This window comes from Ictidomys tridecemlineatus, chromosome 2 (assembly GCF_052094955.1).
Source record: "Ictidomys tridecemlineatus isolate mIctTri1 chromosome 2, mIctTri1.hap1, whole genome shotgun sequence".
Classification (NCBI taxonomy): domain Eukaryota; kingdom Metazoa; phylum Chordata; class Mammalia; order Rodentia; family Sciuridae; genus Ictidomys; species Ictidomys tridecemlineatus.
Genome location: NC_135478.1, coordinates 173,528,451 through 173,543,932, shown reverse-complemented (window position 1 = coordinate 173,543,932; position 15,482 = coordinate 173,528,451). Strand labels below are relative to the sequence as shown.

At 38.8% G+C, this 15,482-nt stretch overlaps 1 protein-coding gene and 1 long non-coding RNA gene across 11 annotated transcripts in view; one reads left to right on the top strand and one right to left on the bottom strand.

Annotated features, from left to right (window-relative positions):
- Positions 1–8,369, bottom strand: part of Gsap (gamma-secretase activating protein) — a 152,891-nt gene extending 144,522 nt beyond the window's left edge. For 3 of the 10 annotated variants that reach the window (XR_013435157.1, XR_013435156.1, XR_013435155.1), the window contains exon 1: positions 7,992–8,366. Coding sequence is in view for 7 of the 10 variants with exons in the window: in XM_078040182.1 (XP_077896308.1) it covers positions 7,992–8,088 (97 nt within the window). In the remaining 3 variants the exon portion in view is untranslated. Of the gene's footprint in view, positions 1–7,991 lie in introns of all 10 variants that reach the window. The other 7 variants (XM_078040184.1, XM_078040183.1, XM_078040182.1 and 4 more) reach the window with 6 other exon arrangements.
- On the top strand, positions 225–9,721 carry LOC144375401 (uncharacterized). Its single transcript, XR_013435160.1, has 2 exons — positions 225–764; positions 5,869–9,721. It is a non-coding gene; the product is annotated as an uncharacterized LOC144375401 (long non-coding RNA).
- The last annotated feature ends 5,761 nt before the right edge of the window (positions 9,722–15,482 follow it).

Sequence of the window (15,482 nt, the reverse complement as noted above, 5' to 3'; positions counted from 1 at the left end):
AAAGACATTTTGAAGGATATTTACACAAATATTTACAACTGGCCATCTTCTAAAACTTTTAGGATAGCCCTAATTGTACAGTTAAAGGATTCAAACATTAGTGGATACAATATTAATAACTTGTTGGGTAGAAATGCATATTTTCAACTTCCTCAAAGCTATCCAAAAAACTAAATTGCTTCACTCATTTTTTCTATACATTAATACTGCTTTTAGATATTAAATTATGTTGATGACAAATTATAATATTCAGATTAGACATGCAAAACATTCTATAACTCAGAGCAAAATTTTGTTTGTATTCCCTATTTAAAGGGGGAGAAAAGGAAGGTAATAAGGATAACTAGTAAGGACATCTGCACTGAGCTAGGAAGCATTTAGACAGGGGAAGTATAGTTTCATTAACTTCAATCATCCTGAGAGCCCTTCTCCACCCCTCTTAAGCAGAAGCTGTGTGGATCTCCTAGGGGTAGGGCAAAGAGAGAGGGAAGTTTATATATGTTTTTTTTTCAACATATATTGAACTATCATACATGCTTTACACTAATTTTAATATAAGGACAACCATTTGGCCTCTTAGCAGTAAAATAATTGAATCATATTCTGCTAAATAGCACTTCCAAATTCAGAGTTCTTGTTTCTAGAACATCCACACCATGTATACTGTGCTGCAGACCCATTGTGCGATAACAGTTGAGTTCCAGGGAGAAGACACTTGATCAACATAGACAAAGTGGGGCAGACTCATCTTAAATCTAAAATAGGTAAGTAGAATGATGCGCAAAGTGTCCTGTATCAAGCTTACAATAGGAAAATGGGTAATTATTTTAAAATCCTTTTAAAGTAGATTTTGTAAACATCTAAGGAGAATTTAGTGAGTTCCTTTTGATCCCACACATGACTCAAAACCTCTGGAATGCAATGTGTCAATATCTTGAGAAGTATTTTTTTTTCTTTCAAGATTATGAGGTTGCTGGGACAGACTTGTACAAAAGCACACTTAAAAGGTTTCAATCAAGATAAGAAACTCCTGATAAAAAGTCTTGGTGAGAAAAATCAAGGTTGTTTTTTTTTTTTTAATAAACACACCTATTTTCAAATTACTAAAAAAAAATTAACAAATGACATCTTTATTCCATTAAACCATTAACTCTCAACTCTATGACAGAAACATCAGAGAAGTTCTTAAAGAAACATTGGTACCCCACCCCCAGGCTCTAACCAAGATATTTTCATTTTATTGGGCTAGTGTGTGTTTATTCCCTGCATGATTCTAATAGAATCCTGGATTGCAAACCAATAAACTATATATTTATGTTACATTTTAGGCAACATTAGACAGAAAAACTAGGACCAAAATATGATATAACTATGGTAGAGAGGGTTGAAAAAAAATGCCTTCATGGAGTACATTAAATAATGCCAACCCTGCAGTGAAGTGCATGGCTCACATCTCTAGAATATTTAAAACAGATTTGGCAATGTTGGAAATCTAGAGACCAACATATCACCACACACCATTAACCCACTGGCCCTTCCTTCCTAGATTAGTTTGCTCATGTTTTAAACACACCCTATTTTTTTTAAAGGGGTGTTCAATAACCTCTTTGCTTATTCATTATGACTCTTCTCTCAGTAGTTCATTTCTGGAAAGTCCAGAAGAGGAAGTTTAGCAATTTCAAATGAGGAAATGTGATTTTATAGTTCAATGTATTCAGTGTTCACAAAGAAAAAAATGTAGCATTGATAGATGAGATACTTACATAAGTAAACCTACCAAAGGTCAGTACCTAGATATCCAAGGTATTGGGAAGTCATAACTCATGTAAAACAGAAGCTGGCTTTCCAGGTAGTCTCATCCATTTCAACTTATTCTTTGCCAAAAGTGATTTCACTTTACAGGAAGGTGCATCACAAATGCATAAATTTTATCCCAAACTGTTATACGAGACAAAAATAAAAGTATTTTTTCTTTCCAACAACAATACTTGGGGCAGAGGGGAGTCATGAAGGCTCACACAAAAATCAGAATTAGTTACAAATACCTTAGATCAAGAAGTAATGAAATAGCCAGGTGTGGTGATACATACCTGTAATCCCAGCAGCTTGAGAGGCTGAAGAACTGGGGATGTTGTTCAGTGATTAAGTGCCCCTGGGTTCAATCCCCAGTAACGCCCCCCCCACAAAAAAAAATAGTACCATACTACAACACTCTTATTCTGTAAATAATCCCCATAAATCCTCAGGCTCAATATGACCAGATATTATAACTCCTAAATAGATAAAGTAAATATCATGTAACTTATATTTTATATTGTGAATGAGAAAAAGAATCGTACACTTAATTAAAAAGCAATAAAAAGAGATGAGAATTAGCAGATGAGCAAAGTAGGGGAGGGAAAAGTAAATAGGAAAGACAGTGGCAAGAGAATTGTGAAGGAAATGAAAACAATGAAACCAAGGCAAATCCTGGTCTCAAAAATCAATCTGGGGGTTCACAAGAGGCAACAGAAAAGCTTACTCTTAAAACCTAGCAGAACACATCACTTTCCTGGCAAGGATGAATTATTAAAAATAAAAAAACGTTTTGATCTAGTATATCATAAATCCAGAACTAATCAGAGAAAATACATATGAAAGAAGATCACATTTCCCACCCCCAAGAATTATATACAGATTATCCCTGATTTATATTTCAATTTATGATTTTTCACTTTACAATGGTGCCAAAAGCAATATAAATCCAGTAAAACTATACTGAATTTTGATGTTTTCCTGGGCTAGCATTATGCAATAGGATACTCTCTTGCAATGCTGGGCAGCAGGAGCAAATCACAGCCACATCACGAGAGTAAACAACCTATACCCTACATGAACTGTGTTGCCAAGCCAGGATGTTCAGTAGGTCAAGCATGTTAAATGCATTTTCAATTTACTGTTTTCAACTTATGATGGATTTATGACAGTCTCCATCATAAATCTAGAAACATTTGTCTATATGAAATTTAAACCTTGGAAATTTATATTAGACCTCAGAGTCTTAAAGATTAGATCCCTCCCAACAAGGAATTAGGCACTAGATCCAAAAAATATGCAAAAGGTATTTTATTTATACCAGAAACGATTAGAAGATGTGATGCTTTTAAATGTGCCATTTATGGAGATCAACAAAGAAATTACCTAGAAATAATTTAGCAAGAAGTGTGTGGAACCTTCATGAAGAAAATTCTAAGACTTGAGAGTCACTTAAAAAGATCTAAATAAGTAAGCTATTTTTGTTCATAATTGGAATGATTCAATATTGTAGAAATGCCAATTCTCCAAGCTGTATAGAGACTTTACAACTCAAAAAATTTAATAGACTTCCTGGTGCAATCTAATAGGTAAATTACTATATATATATATATGAAAGAGCAAAAGACATAGAAGAACTAGGATGCTCCCAAAGAATACTAAGGTGAGGGGATTTACCCTACCATTTACAAAGGCTCATCATAGTTATTATTAGATGGTGACATTTCAAGTTGAGACAATGGAACAAAAAGAATACAGATACGAAGACCTCCACATACATGGAAATGTGATGTCTGTCAGAGGTGGCTTTGCTGTCAGAACAGAAAGACTATTTGGTTTGTAATACTGAACCAAGGAGCTATTATATGGAAAAATAGTAAAATTGAATTCATACACCATATCACACAAAAATTCTGGGTGGAAAAAAGTGCAAAAAGCTGTAATGCTTTTAGAAATTAATGTTTTAAATGTCTTCATGACTTTTGACTATGGAGAAAATTCTTTAATGAAAAGCACAAATCAAAGAAAAAGACTCATAAATTAAGATCTCCCTTTTGAGCATATACACCTGTAATCCCATCTTCTTGGGAGGCTGAGGCAGGAGGGTTGCAAGTTCAAGGCCAGCCCGGACAATTTAGACCCTTTCTAATAATAAATAAAAAGTCTGGGATTGTAGCTCAGTAATAGAGCACTTGCTTAGTGAGTGTGAAGCCCTGGGTTCAGATTAGTTTTCTCTGTTGATCAAAGGCACCATCACTCACACACACATACACACAAACAACTAACAGATGGAGGGAAAATATTTGCAGCACAATCACAAAGAACTAGAATCCAGAATACATTTAAAACCGCCTAAAAATAATTTTTAAAAAATCAAATAGAAAGATGAACAAAAAGATGAACATTTCATAGAAAACTCACATAGTCAATAGTGATGCTCAACTGCAGAATGCAATGAAATAACATTTACACCAAGACTAATAAAAAAATTTTAAATCTGAAATTTTAAACCAATTTAAAATTTACATTAAGAACTTGTCAGCATACAGTGTCAGAAAAACTTTTGAAACATAAAATTAGGGTGTTCATGAGTATAATACTTTGGAAAAACAATTTGATAATACCCAGGAAAGGTGAAGATGGGCATAGCTTATGACTTGACCACTCCACTCTTAGATACACATCCTAAATTAATTGGCAACTTTGTGGATCAGGAGATGTGCACAAGGTGGTCAGTAAACACATTGACTGTAATGACAAATCCAGAAACCTCCCAAATGTCAACCTCAAAAAATGAATAAGTAAAAGCTGGGCTTCCTAGCAAGCACTTAGACAGTTCAGTATGTGTTTACATGCTGTCCTTAGTAGGTTGGGATTATGACCTGCAGAAGGAAGGATTAGGAAGCAGAGGGAGAGACTGAGCTGCCAGCAGGCCAGGGGCAATAACTTCCAATGATTCCCCTGCGGGGGGTGTTTAGAACTGAAACATATTGCCAGAGTTATCCCAGGTGGAGTCAAAATGGTCGGCGCTTTATACCCACCTTAATCATTCACTGGATGTGGGCCACACTCAAAAGAGAATGAAGCTAGGGGAGGCATCCCTGAGGGAAGTGACCATACTCACAACACAAGGAGAGGCTCTTCCTTGCAAGGACAATCTAAGGGCTACATCTCCATGTCCACCATGTTTTTATATATTCACACAGAACTGTATAGTGGTGAAAATTAATGCCCTAAAGATAGCCAGTCAACTTGACTAAATCTCACAATACTAGGAAGAGGAAAAAGCAAAAAGAAAACAGTTTTCATTTTCTTGAAGTTCACAGACTAAAAAAAAAAAAAAAAAAAGGTTGAAACTACAAATATTAAAAAAAAAACTATGATATAAATGTTTAAGTAATTGTTACCTCTGGGGGCAGTGGTAAAAGATGGAGAAATAGGATTAGATAGAAACACACAAGAGTCTTCAAAAGTCCTGAAATTGTTCTGTTTGTAAGCTGGATGGCAAGTACATGGGGTTTTAAAAATTATTATTTCTTTTATATAATTGTTTTGATTTGAGAATCTTCTCTCATTTCATTTCAGAGAGAGATCATTTTTGCAAAGTTCAACCCAGAACCAGTCACAGATGCAGTAACTAAGTCTATTCTCCTAACTCTTTGACTCTGTTGACTAAAATGTTGTAGTCACCAAATTCCCATGGCTGATTTAGCCCAACTCCCTGGCTATTTTGCCACGAATGTCATTTCATGAGAATTACTAGACACCACTACAAAAATTTTTTTTTTATTTGTTGGTGTAGAAATAGTAAAGTTTCAAGTTTAGAAAGCAAACGTGAAGAAAGGAGACCTTAGTGTTCTAGTGATTCACAATTTATATTTGCAAAGCTGGGACTTTGAAAGGAAATAATTTGTACAAATGTTTAATAATGACCATACTAGAAATAAAGTAGAATTCCAGATTTCCCTGCCAGAGCAATAAATTACAGTAGAAGACCTGACTTATTTTTGTTTTGAGTTACTATCAGAGGTAACAATTCTTTTAGTATAACAGGGTTAATATCTTGCCTTAAAGGTGCACTCAAAGGGGACAATACTACCAGTGTCAGAAAAACTAGCATTTCCAGGTAAGTTTACCTTTGAAGATCCAGGGGTATCCTTTTTTCAGTGGAACATCATTATACATGTTTATAATTCTCCAGATGAGTGAAAGATACAAGGAAGCCAAAACTCCTAAGGCACACACAGCTTTTCAATTACAACATATCTTAACTGAAACACAAGACTGTGACATTTCACACTTCACCTAACTTCTCATTTGCAGTCACTTGCCGTTTAACAAAATAAGGTGAGATTTCAGAAAGAAAGGGCTACTTTATATTGGAAAACAGATTTGGAACTGCCTGTTGTATCTCAAAAAGTTAAAATCTTCAAAAAAGAAAAACATTTTAGATATTCAGGAGACTTTTAAAATTATCTTCTTCCTGCCCACAAAATGCAAAGCATTACTAATAATGACACTGCCAGCAAACTCAAACCAGAAGCTACACAAGACTCCTTACTTGGAACTAGCAACATGCCAAAACAAGGAAATCTACAAACAATTGTGCTAAGGCATAAAAGAATGTAAAGATATGTTGTAGTAAACAAAAACTTTAACCAGAGTTTAGAAAAAAGGAGTTGTAGATATGGGTAATTTGACATCCCTCCCCCACAAAATATACTTGCAGTCTAGTGTTTAAGACAAAAAACAAAGAGAGGCAAAGCATAGCTAGCAGTGGTAGCATAGGCCTGTAATCCCAGAGATGCTGAAGCAGGAAGATCGCAAGTTCCAGACCAGCCTCAGCAACTTAGAGCCTCAACAATTTAGTGAAACTCTGTCTCAAAATAAAAATTAAAAAGGATTGGGGATGTAGTTCTAGCTCTGAGGTAAAGCAGACCTAGTTTCAATCCCAACACACACACACTCTCCCCCTCCCCCCCCCTCTCTCTGACAGCTCTTACATACAAGGCACCATTGATTTGAAGCTGAATTCTGAATTTAAACCCCAAGATGCTCCATTATTTACAAGCAAACTTTCTTCCCCACATTTTTTTACTGGTGCATTATAGTTGTTCAAAATGATAGGATTTGTATAAGCAAACAAGAAAAAAAACTGGGAAATCACAGACCTCCTCTTTAAAGAGGATCAATGCTAGGAAGGATCAAAAATCATTTTTCACGCTGTCACCAAAATCAAAAGACATTTGTGGCCTCAACTGTTGGGAATGTTTGTGCCAATTCACACTGAGGAAGCTAGGCCAGAAGGGGAGCATCACTGGTATCACTTGGCTTGGCGCCTGCACAGGTGATAATGCTGGATGGCGGGTAGGAAGGGCTAGCAACAGCAGGCTCCAAGTTCACTCCTCTGTGCCAGAAAGCCAACTGCCGACCCCTCTCACTTCACATCCAGAGTGGCATGTCCCCTAAGTCACCTTACTCTGTTGAGAAATGCGACTCAAAAAATTACGAACTTTTATTAAAAAGGAAAAAAGAAAACGGAAATCAGTTCCCTTTAAGGTAATCAATGCCGAGAAGCCTCAAAAAAAATCACACCTGGGGACAAACTGGGCAACAGTTGGATAGCTCTGTGCTGGTTTTCTTGGTAGCCACAATTTATCTTTCCGTTCTCAAAAAACACAACTTGCAGAAGCCTCGGGTCTTGGCAGAGCCCCCACTCAGCTGATGAGAACCTTCCTGGGCAGGTGAATGCTAATGGCAGAGAGAGGAGCCTCTCTCGCTCCGCAGCTGCTCCTCCACCCCCTCCACCACCAAACCCCCCCCCCAAGTGATAACTCTAAGGGTACCACCAGTGTCCCCGGTCTGTCTGCGAAGGGTGAACTACTGCGGGGACCAAGCAAGTCAGACTCTAGGGACAGAGGCAGCGCACCCCAGCCGCGACCTGGCGGAGGCTCTGCGCCTCCAGCCCCAGCTTTGCCCAGCGACTGGCGGCGAGAGTGGCAAAGCCAAAGACGCCGGAGCTCCAGGGAGGGAGGCTCACCCTAGCGCACCAACCTCCACAGGCTGGCGGAGCCTCGGGGTGCTCCCCGTCGGGCTGGTGCCCCTCACTCCACCGCAGCCCGGGAGCCCTCTGGGTACCAACGACTCCGACTCCACTCCCCCAGTGGTCCCCCGCCCGGGTGACTCGCCCCGGTCACCTTCTGCCCCAGCGGCCGCTGACGCCGCCCGCTGTGCCCGCAGCCACGGGAGCACGTCCTTCCGGAGATCGAAGTCAGCGACCAGACGGACAGCCATCGCCCGCACGCGGCCCCGGGGCGGCTCTGGGGACCCGCGCCGCGGACATTCCCGGCCCTGGGTCACCACCTCGCCCTACCCTAGAGACCGCCCTCTTCTTCCTCTCCCCCGCCTCCCAGGCTGTCCGCTGCCGTCCGCTGCTTTCGGTTCTGGAGCGTCCCGGCCTGAGAAGCCCCGAGCACCGCCTCCTCCCGGCCAGCGGCCTGCACAGAGGAGGACGGAGGCGCCGGGACCAGGCCCGCCCGGGCCACTAGCCCTCGGCGCGCACCCTCCGAGTGGAGGACAGAGAAGCGGAGATTTGGGGGGTTTGTAGGTCCTGCCCAGGTGGCTAAACCAATGGTTTCCAAACGCTGCCGCACGTTGCTGTGGAGACTAGGCATTTTTCTACTTTAGCTCCAGGTGATTTCACTGAATAGCAAAGTTTGGAAACCACTAGGCTAGGGAGAGCTGCGTCACCTGAGGAGTTTCAAGGTCGCCACTGTGGCAGGGGCACTAGGGTCTTGGATTTCTTTAATTCAGCTCAGGGTGATGGTGTTTTATTCGTGGTGTTTAGGTAATAAGTGGCAGCTGGAAGCATGTGAAGAACGTGAATTTTTTTTAAAGACAAGGTTTTGGTAAGTTGCTGAGGCTGGCCGAAAACTTGGAATCTTCCTTTCTCGGCCTCCTGGTGTGATTGTATTTTAAGAGAGACACTGGAAACTGTTAAATGCTTAACACAAACAGGGTCTTCTTTGCCTGTTAATCCCTACACTACACTCTTTTGAGGAAGCTAGATTGTCTAGATTCCCCTCTGAAGAGATTTGTTTTTAAGAAATGCTCTTATTTGTTCGGGAGCACCTGTCATCTTGGGCACCTTTCCACCCACACTTCCCTCTGCCTACAGATAAATCCCGTGTAACCATAATCTGGCCATCCTTTAGTTCTCTGTTGGTTTTAGCATGCAACATTGATAAATTCAGTGGTTGCTGTACTCTTGGCCCTGTCAGACCCAATCCATCCTAAACATCAATGTCAGATTATTGCTTTCCCTAAAACTGAGTTAGCCTCATGTTTACATGCAGAAGACTATAAATTACTGCCCCAGAATAAAGTGTCTTTCCACTCAGAACTTCAACTCCTAACTTACCTACTTCCCAGAAGTCCTCTGATTCCTCTCTCCTTCCTCCTAGCAAAATCTCCAGGTCTTTCCAGCCTAGCTCCACAGAACCTTCTCACAACTGCAGCCCACAGCAACCTTCCCAGAGCTAAACTCCTAGAGTGGTATAGGTAGAACACTTCACTTGACAATTACATAATGCCACGAACATTGAGTCTTAGGATAGCCCCTCTGCCCCTATGAAGAGCTAACCGCATTCTGAAGATGTTCAACAATTATGGAAGAATGAGCAAATAATAATAGACTAAAGAATTACTTTTTCATTTGTTTCTCAAAGTTGGAGTCTGAAAACTACCTGCACTGAAGTTATCTGAGGCACTATCTTATGATGCAGATTCCTGGTGTCTAGTCTAGACTAGGGCAAGGCCCAGAAATGTACATTTTAGCCAGAGCCTCAGTACCTTAGTCTTGTTATGATTCAAAAACAACTCAATAAATGTAAAAAATAATAATAATAAAATAAAATCTAGAGACACATTTCTCCGTGGGGTTACTGGATGAACTCAGATAAAATTGCATGGACATTTAAGAGAAATCTAATGCTAATATTAGCTATGAATAAAAGGATACACCTGGTGTAGTGGCACATGCCTGTAATCCCAGCAACTCAGGAGGCTGAAGCAGGAGGAGCACAAGTTTGAGGCCAACCTCAGCAACTTAGCAAGACCCTGTCTTAAAATAAAAAGAACTGGTGGTATAGCTCAGCGATAGAGGGCCTCTGATTCAATCCCTGGTACCAATACATAAATAAATAAAAACTTAAAAGGGGACACTAAAGACATGAGAAGCTACTATTTCATACCAAATGCAACTCGAGGACTTTGTCAAACAGAAATGTCCTCACTTGCCAATTTTTTAAATTCGCTGTTTTCACTAGTTTTTGCAGTTAATTTCTATTTTTGTCAAGCAAGACCAATTTGATAGTCATGCAATAATGATATAATTAATGATATAAATTCTCTTTAAAATTAATTTAAGTTTAAAAAATTGTAAAGAAGTTCCAAAATAGTAAACAAGACAGCAGAAAGAGGGGCTCAGGTTGTGGCTCAGTGGTAGAGCGCTCACCTGACATGTATGAGGCATTGGATCCGATCCTCAGCGCCACATAAAAAATAAATAAATAAAACAAAAGTATTGTGTCCACCCTTCAATAGATGAGTGGATAAAAAAATTGTGGCAGCTATACACAATGGAGTATTATGCAGCACTAAGAAACGACAAAATCATAGAATTTGCAGGGAAATGGATGGCATTAGAGCAGATTATGCTAAGTGAAGCTAGCCAAACCCTAAAAAACAAATGTCAAATGTCTTCTTTGATATAAAGAGAGCCACTAAGAATAGAACAGGAAGGAAGAGCATGAGGAAAAGACTAACAGTAAACTAAGACGAATGGGGGGAGAGAAAGGAAGAGAGAAGGGAAAACATATGGAAATGGTAGGAGACCTTCAGTGATACACAAAATAATAAGAGGTTATGAGGGGCAAGGGGGTGGGGGGAAAAAAAGGGGAGAGAATTGAACAACAGCAGAGGAGGTAGAGAGGGATGTTGGGAGGGGAGGGGAGGGGAGGGGGGATAGTAGGGGATAGGAAAGGTAGCAGAATACAACAGTCACTAATATGCCATTATGTAAAAATGTGAGTATGTAACAGAAGTGAGTCTGTATTATGTATTTGGGGAGTCCAAAACCCAATTGAGTCGATTGTATGAAAGATGATATGTCTTGAGCTCTGTAATGTTTTGAACAACCAATAAAAAAAAAAAAAGAAGAAAAAAAAAAGGAAAAAAAAAAAGTATTGTGTCCATCTACAACAACAACAAAATCTTAAAAATAAGATAGCAGAAAGATGTGACCCAGATCACAAAGATGCTATATGAGTGGCAGAACTTTGGCGATTAGAAAAGAGACTGATGAAGGATTACTTAACTACCTTAAAGTTGGTGAAGGGTTAATAGAAATATGCTGATGGGATATGTCAGCTCTAGTGAAGGCAAACTAGAGACTGTAATGTCCTTAAAAGGCTGCCTTTTAGAGTCATGTAAGACTGGAACAGGCTTTTAGATGAAATAAAAAAATTCTGCTTTGGGGGAATTTTAAGAGTAAACCATCATCTTCCTTAAAATCAGACAAGAAAGAAGTAAAGACTTAAAGATCATATAATCAAGGAAGGCCCTGCTGAAAAAGGTGTCTGGTTTGCATGGTACCAGGTCGTAGCTTCTGACTGCTGGTGTTGATGTTGGTCAGCATCAGCAGACAGATTAGAGGAAGCTTCAGTTACTTTCCAGCTGAGGTTTCTAAGTATTGAAATACCACAGATTGGGATGGAATTCTTGTACCACGTTGAGAAATCACCAAACTTGGATCTTACACTTTTCTTAAAATAGCACAAATTCTTTGTAAGTTCATCTTGAATTTTTAGATTTGAAGGAAATGGCTGGGTATGGTGGTGCATGCCCATAATCTGAGCAATTTGGGAGGCTGAGACAGAAGGATCCCATGTTTGAGGCCAGCCTCAGCAATGTAGTGAGACCCTGTCTCAAAAAGTTAAAAGGTCTGGGGATGTAGCTCAGTGGTAAATCACCCCTGGGTTTAATCCCCAGTACCACTAAATAAATAAATAAATAGACTTGAAGGAAATGAAAAGAATTTGGAAATGTGGATTAAGTGAACCATTTGTATGTGGAAGAGAGTTTATTTTACAAAGGTATTAAAATTTGAGGTTTCCCTCCACTCTACTGACCATTCCTAGAAATGAAAAAAGCATAGTTTGATTTTTTTCCACTTTTTAAAAGTACATTTTTTAAAAGTTTTCTTTTTATATTCTTCCCACATATTTTTATTGGCTCATTATAGTTGTACATACTGATGAGATTATAGTTTTTTTAAAGAAGTTAAAGAATTGCCTATTTAACAAAAATCTAACTCCCACCAATTAACTGTAAGTGCCTAAGGACTAGAGATATTAGGTTTGAAATTTGTATTCAGTGGAGCAATGAATGTCTAAAACATTATTTTACATTATTTTTTACTAACAAACTCATGTGTTTTGAAATTGGAAGTGAATAGACTAAAAGGTAAACCCTGCTTTTGGAGACTATGGCTTTGAAATTGGGATAGCCAAGAATTTTTTCTTGTAATTAATAGAAATTACCCCAAAACCCATTAGAATCTAAATAGTACAGGATAAGCAAGTTTCTTTTACACTTTCCAGGAAATAATTGTTTTAAGCTTCGTAACAAAGACGCAACAGCATTTAGAGTGAGGTGTAAATATTGAGAATGCTGCTTCCCTAGAGTAATTCATTTTTAATAGAAATATTTAATATATTTTTAAAGAAATAATTTTCATGTGGTGATCATTATGACTTCCCAAAGTCCATTTGCACCAATGAGGTAGTAACAATTCTGGCCAGTGATTGATTTAGGAATGGACACATGCATCAGTTAGGTCTATGTTTACCAGAAGTTAATAGAAACCCAAATTAACTGTAAATTAAACACAGAAGGTTTTATTGTCCCACCCATTTTGAAGGAGATAGTCCAAAGTTCAGGGGCAGGTTCCTGAAGTCACCAGGGACCCAAGCTTTTCCAGGGTTTTGCTCCACCAGACCTTGAGTGTACCTTTGTCCTCATGTCCAAGGTGACTGCAAAAGCTTTAGCCATGGAGTTTGCATTCCAAAAGCGAAAATGGAAAAAGAGGGATAAAAGGAAAGTACTGCCTATCTTTTAGGTATACTTCCCAAAAGTTCTACACTACATGTCTACTTATATTTTATTGACCAGAATTCAGCCGTTAGCCAAATGTAGTTTCAAAGGAGGTAAAGAAATATACCTGACCAGTGATATACTCAGACAAAAATCAGGACAATGTCATTAAATAAGATGAAGAAATGGTTACTGGGTCAGTGTCACATGCACGTAATCCCAGTGGCTTGGGAGGCTGAGGCAGGAGAAATCTTGAGTTCAAAGCCAGCCTGAGCAAAAGTGAGGCACTAAACAACTCATGAGACCCTGTCTCTAAATAAAATACAAAATAAGGACTGGGGTGTGGCTCAGTGTGGCTCAGTGGTAGAGTGCCTCTGAGTTCAATCCCTGGTACAAAAAAAAAAAAAAAAAAAAAGAGGAAAATGGATATTCTGAAGCAACTAAAGATCTCTATTATGGGAGGAAACTTAATTTTGACTAATGGGCTGTGAAGAAAACTCTGCTGTGGTATTTCTGGGAGAGATTTCTCTATTTCTAAAAAAGAAGACATGGAAAAAGATGGTCCCTTTCTGTCTTTAAATATGTTGAGATCTGGATCTGATTCCTAGAACTTCAGCCATCCTCAGACTAGACATCAACAACTAGACTGAAATAGTCGATCAATGGAGTCAGAGCTCAGAGAGCAGCAGAAAAGAAAAACCCTGACATGTCATTGTTGGAGCCAGCCCTACTTTCAGCATTTTTAATAAGAGAGATAAATTTCCCTATTGTTTAAACAACATTGAGTCAGAATTTTATTTCACTTGCAACCAAGGGTCTTCATTTTAAGGGGCAATATTTCAAAATTTCAGACATAAAACAAAGAGCTCTGGGATCATAAGAAGTTTTTGTGCTAAATTTTGTTTTTTTAGCCCAAAAACTTATTAGGACACAGTATTCTGTATTTTAAAATTGTTTTTATTAACATAAAATGAAGCAATGTTAAGGAGTAGACTGAGTGGGGAAAGCCCAAATAAGCAACGAGAATGAATTCCAGAGCCCCGATACCCTAAGCAGCTCTGGACCAGATCATACGTAAAACTCATTGTATCCGCAGGCTTTTCAATTACATTTATTGACATGAGTCAATTTCCTTCGTTAGAAAGTCTGTTTGAATTGGATTTCTGTTGTGGCAGAAGCACCCCAAATCAAGGATACACAGACTTTAATGAGCAAACACCTCACCTGAGGATCTTGTTAAAGTACAGATCTGATTCAGCAAGCGTTGGTAGAAATGTGGAGTCCACATTTTAACAAGCTCCCAAGTGCTACTGATCCACAGATAACAAATGGAATAGCAAGGTTCTTCTGTTTTAATATGACAATCCCCTCACCCCATATTTCTTCCTTACTCTCTGCCATAGAGAAGGCCTGGTATGGAAGGTAGGCTTGGATGAGTTAGCTTTGGAGACACCCCAGAGCTAAAGGTCTAGGTCCAGAGAGAAGTGTAAAATGGGGGTAAGGTACTAATTCCAAAAGTTTGAACTAGGTCACGGGCAGTGAGTCCTAGTAGCAAACAACAGAGAATCAGTAAACCGGGAGGAAGTGATGTTAGGAAAAAGAAAAGAATCTTAGCCTGGATTTCTAGAAAGCAGAGCCTGAACAAAGATAAAAAATTGTTGACATTACAGGAAAGATCCAAGCACGAGGCAAGAAAAGCTGTGAAGCAAAGCAGTGAATCAGAGGCAAAGGCCCTGGATGATTCACTTGTGCGTTAAGGTTTGAGACGCACTGGTGTGGCTGCCTTCTACCTTAAATTAAGTGTGTTTTCTTTCTTTCTCTGTTTGTGACTGATTTACTGTTTCAAGCCTTTGTCGACTTGTGGAGCAGAGACCTCACTCCAAGATACAGGAGGCAAGAGGGCAGAGAAGTAGGAGTCTTCCAGAACACTCACAGCACAACACAGTGGTCCTAAAAAAATAATAAGGCATCCCAAATCCAAGTGATTTTATTATCTGCTCTCAACCTTTCCAGTGTTTTACTTGATATGATCCTAGGAATAGTATTTAAAATCTACACAACAGAAAATGGGAAAAGATGTGGTCTTTCTAGAGAATTTTTTTGAAGATACAAAATGTTCAAGGTGGATAATCCCTAAATTGCCAATGACAAGTTCTGTTATGGTAAAATGTTTTATAGTCATTTCGCAGTCGTTTTTAATTCTCTCCAAGAGATGAAAATAAAGCAAACTAGCATCCTATATATCTTCTTCTTCATCTAACAGTCTTAGTCAAATATACTTAAAAATAGAAAATATAGTTCTAGTTCTTACTAGTTACAGGTGGAATTCCAAAAATTGTCCCAACTGTTACCATCATTACCTCTGAGGAATGTGGTAGCTATGTGAATGTTTTTGTTGTTGTTGTTTAACCTTCGGCTTGCATTAACTTTTTAATTTTAAAACTAGTTTAATTTTTTCACTTTTACTAGTACATTTTAATTATACAGAATAAGAGGTTTCATTGTGGTAGATTCATACATGTTTATAATCAAAG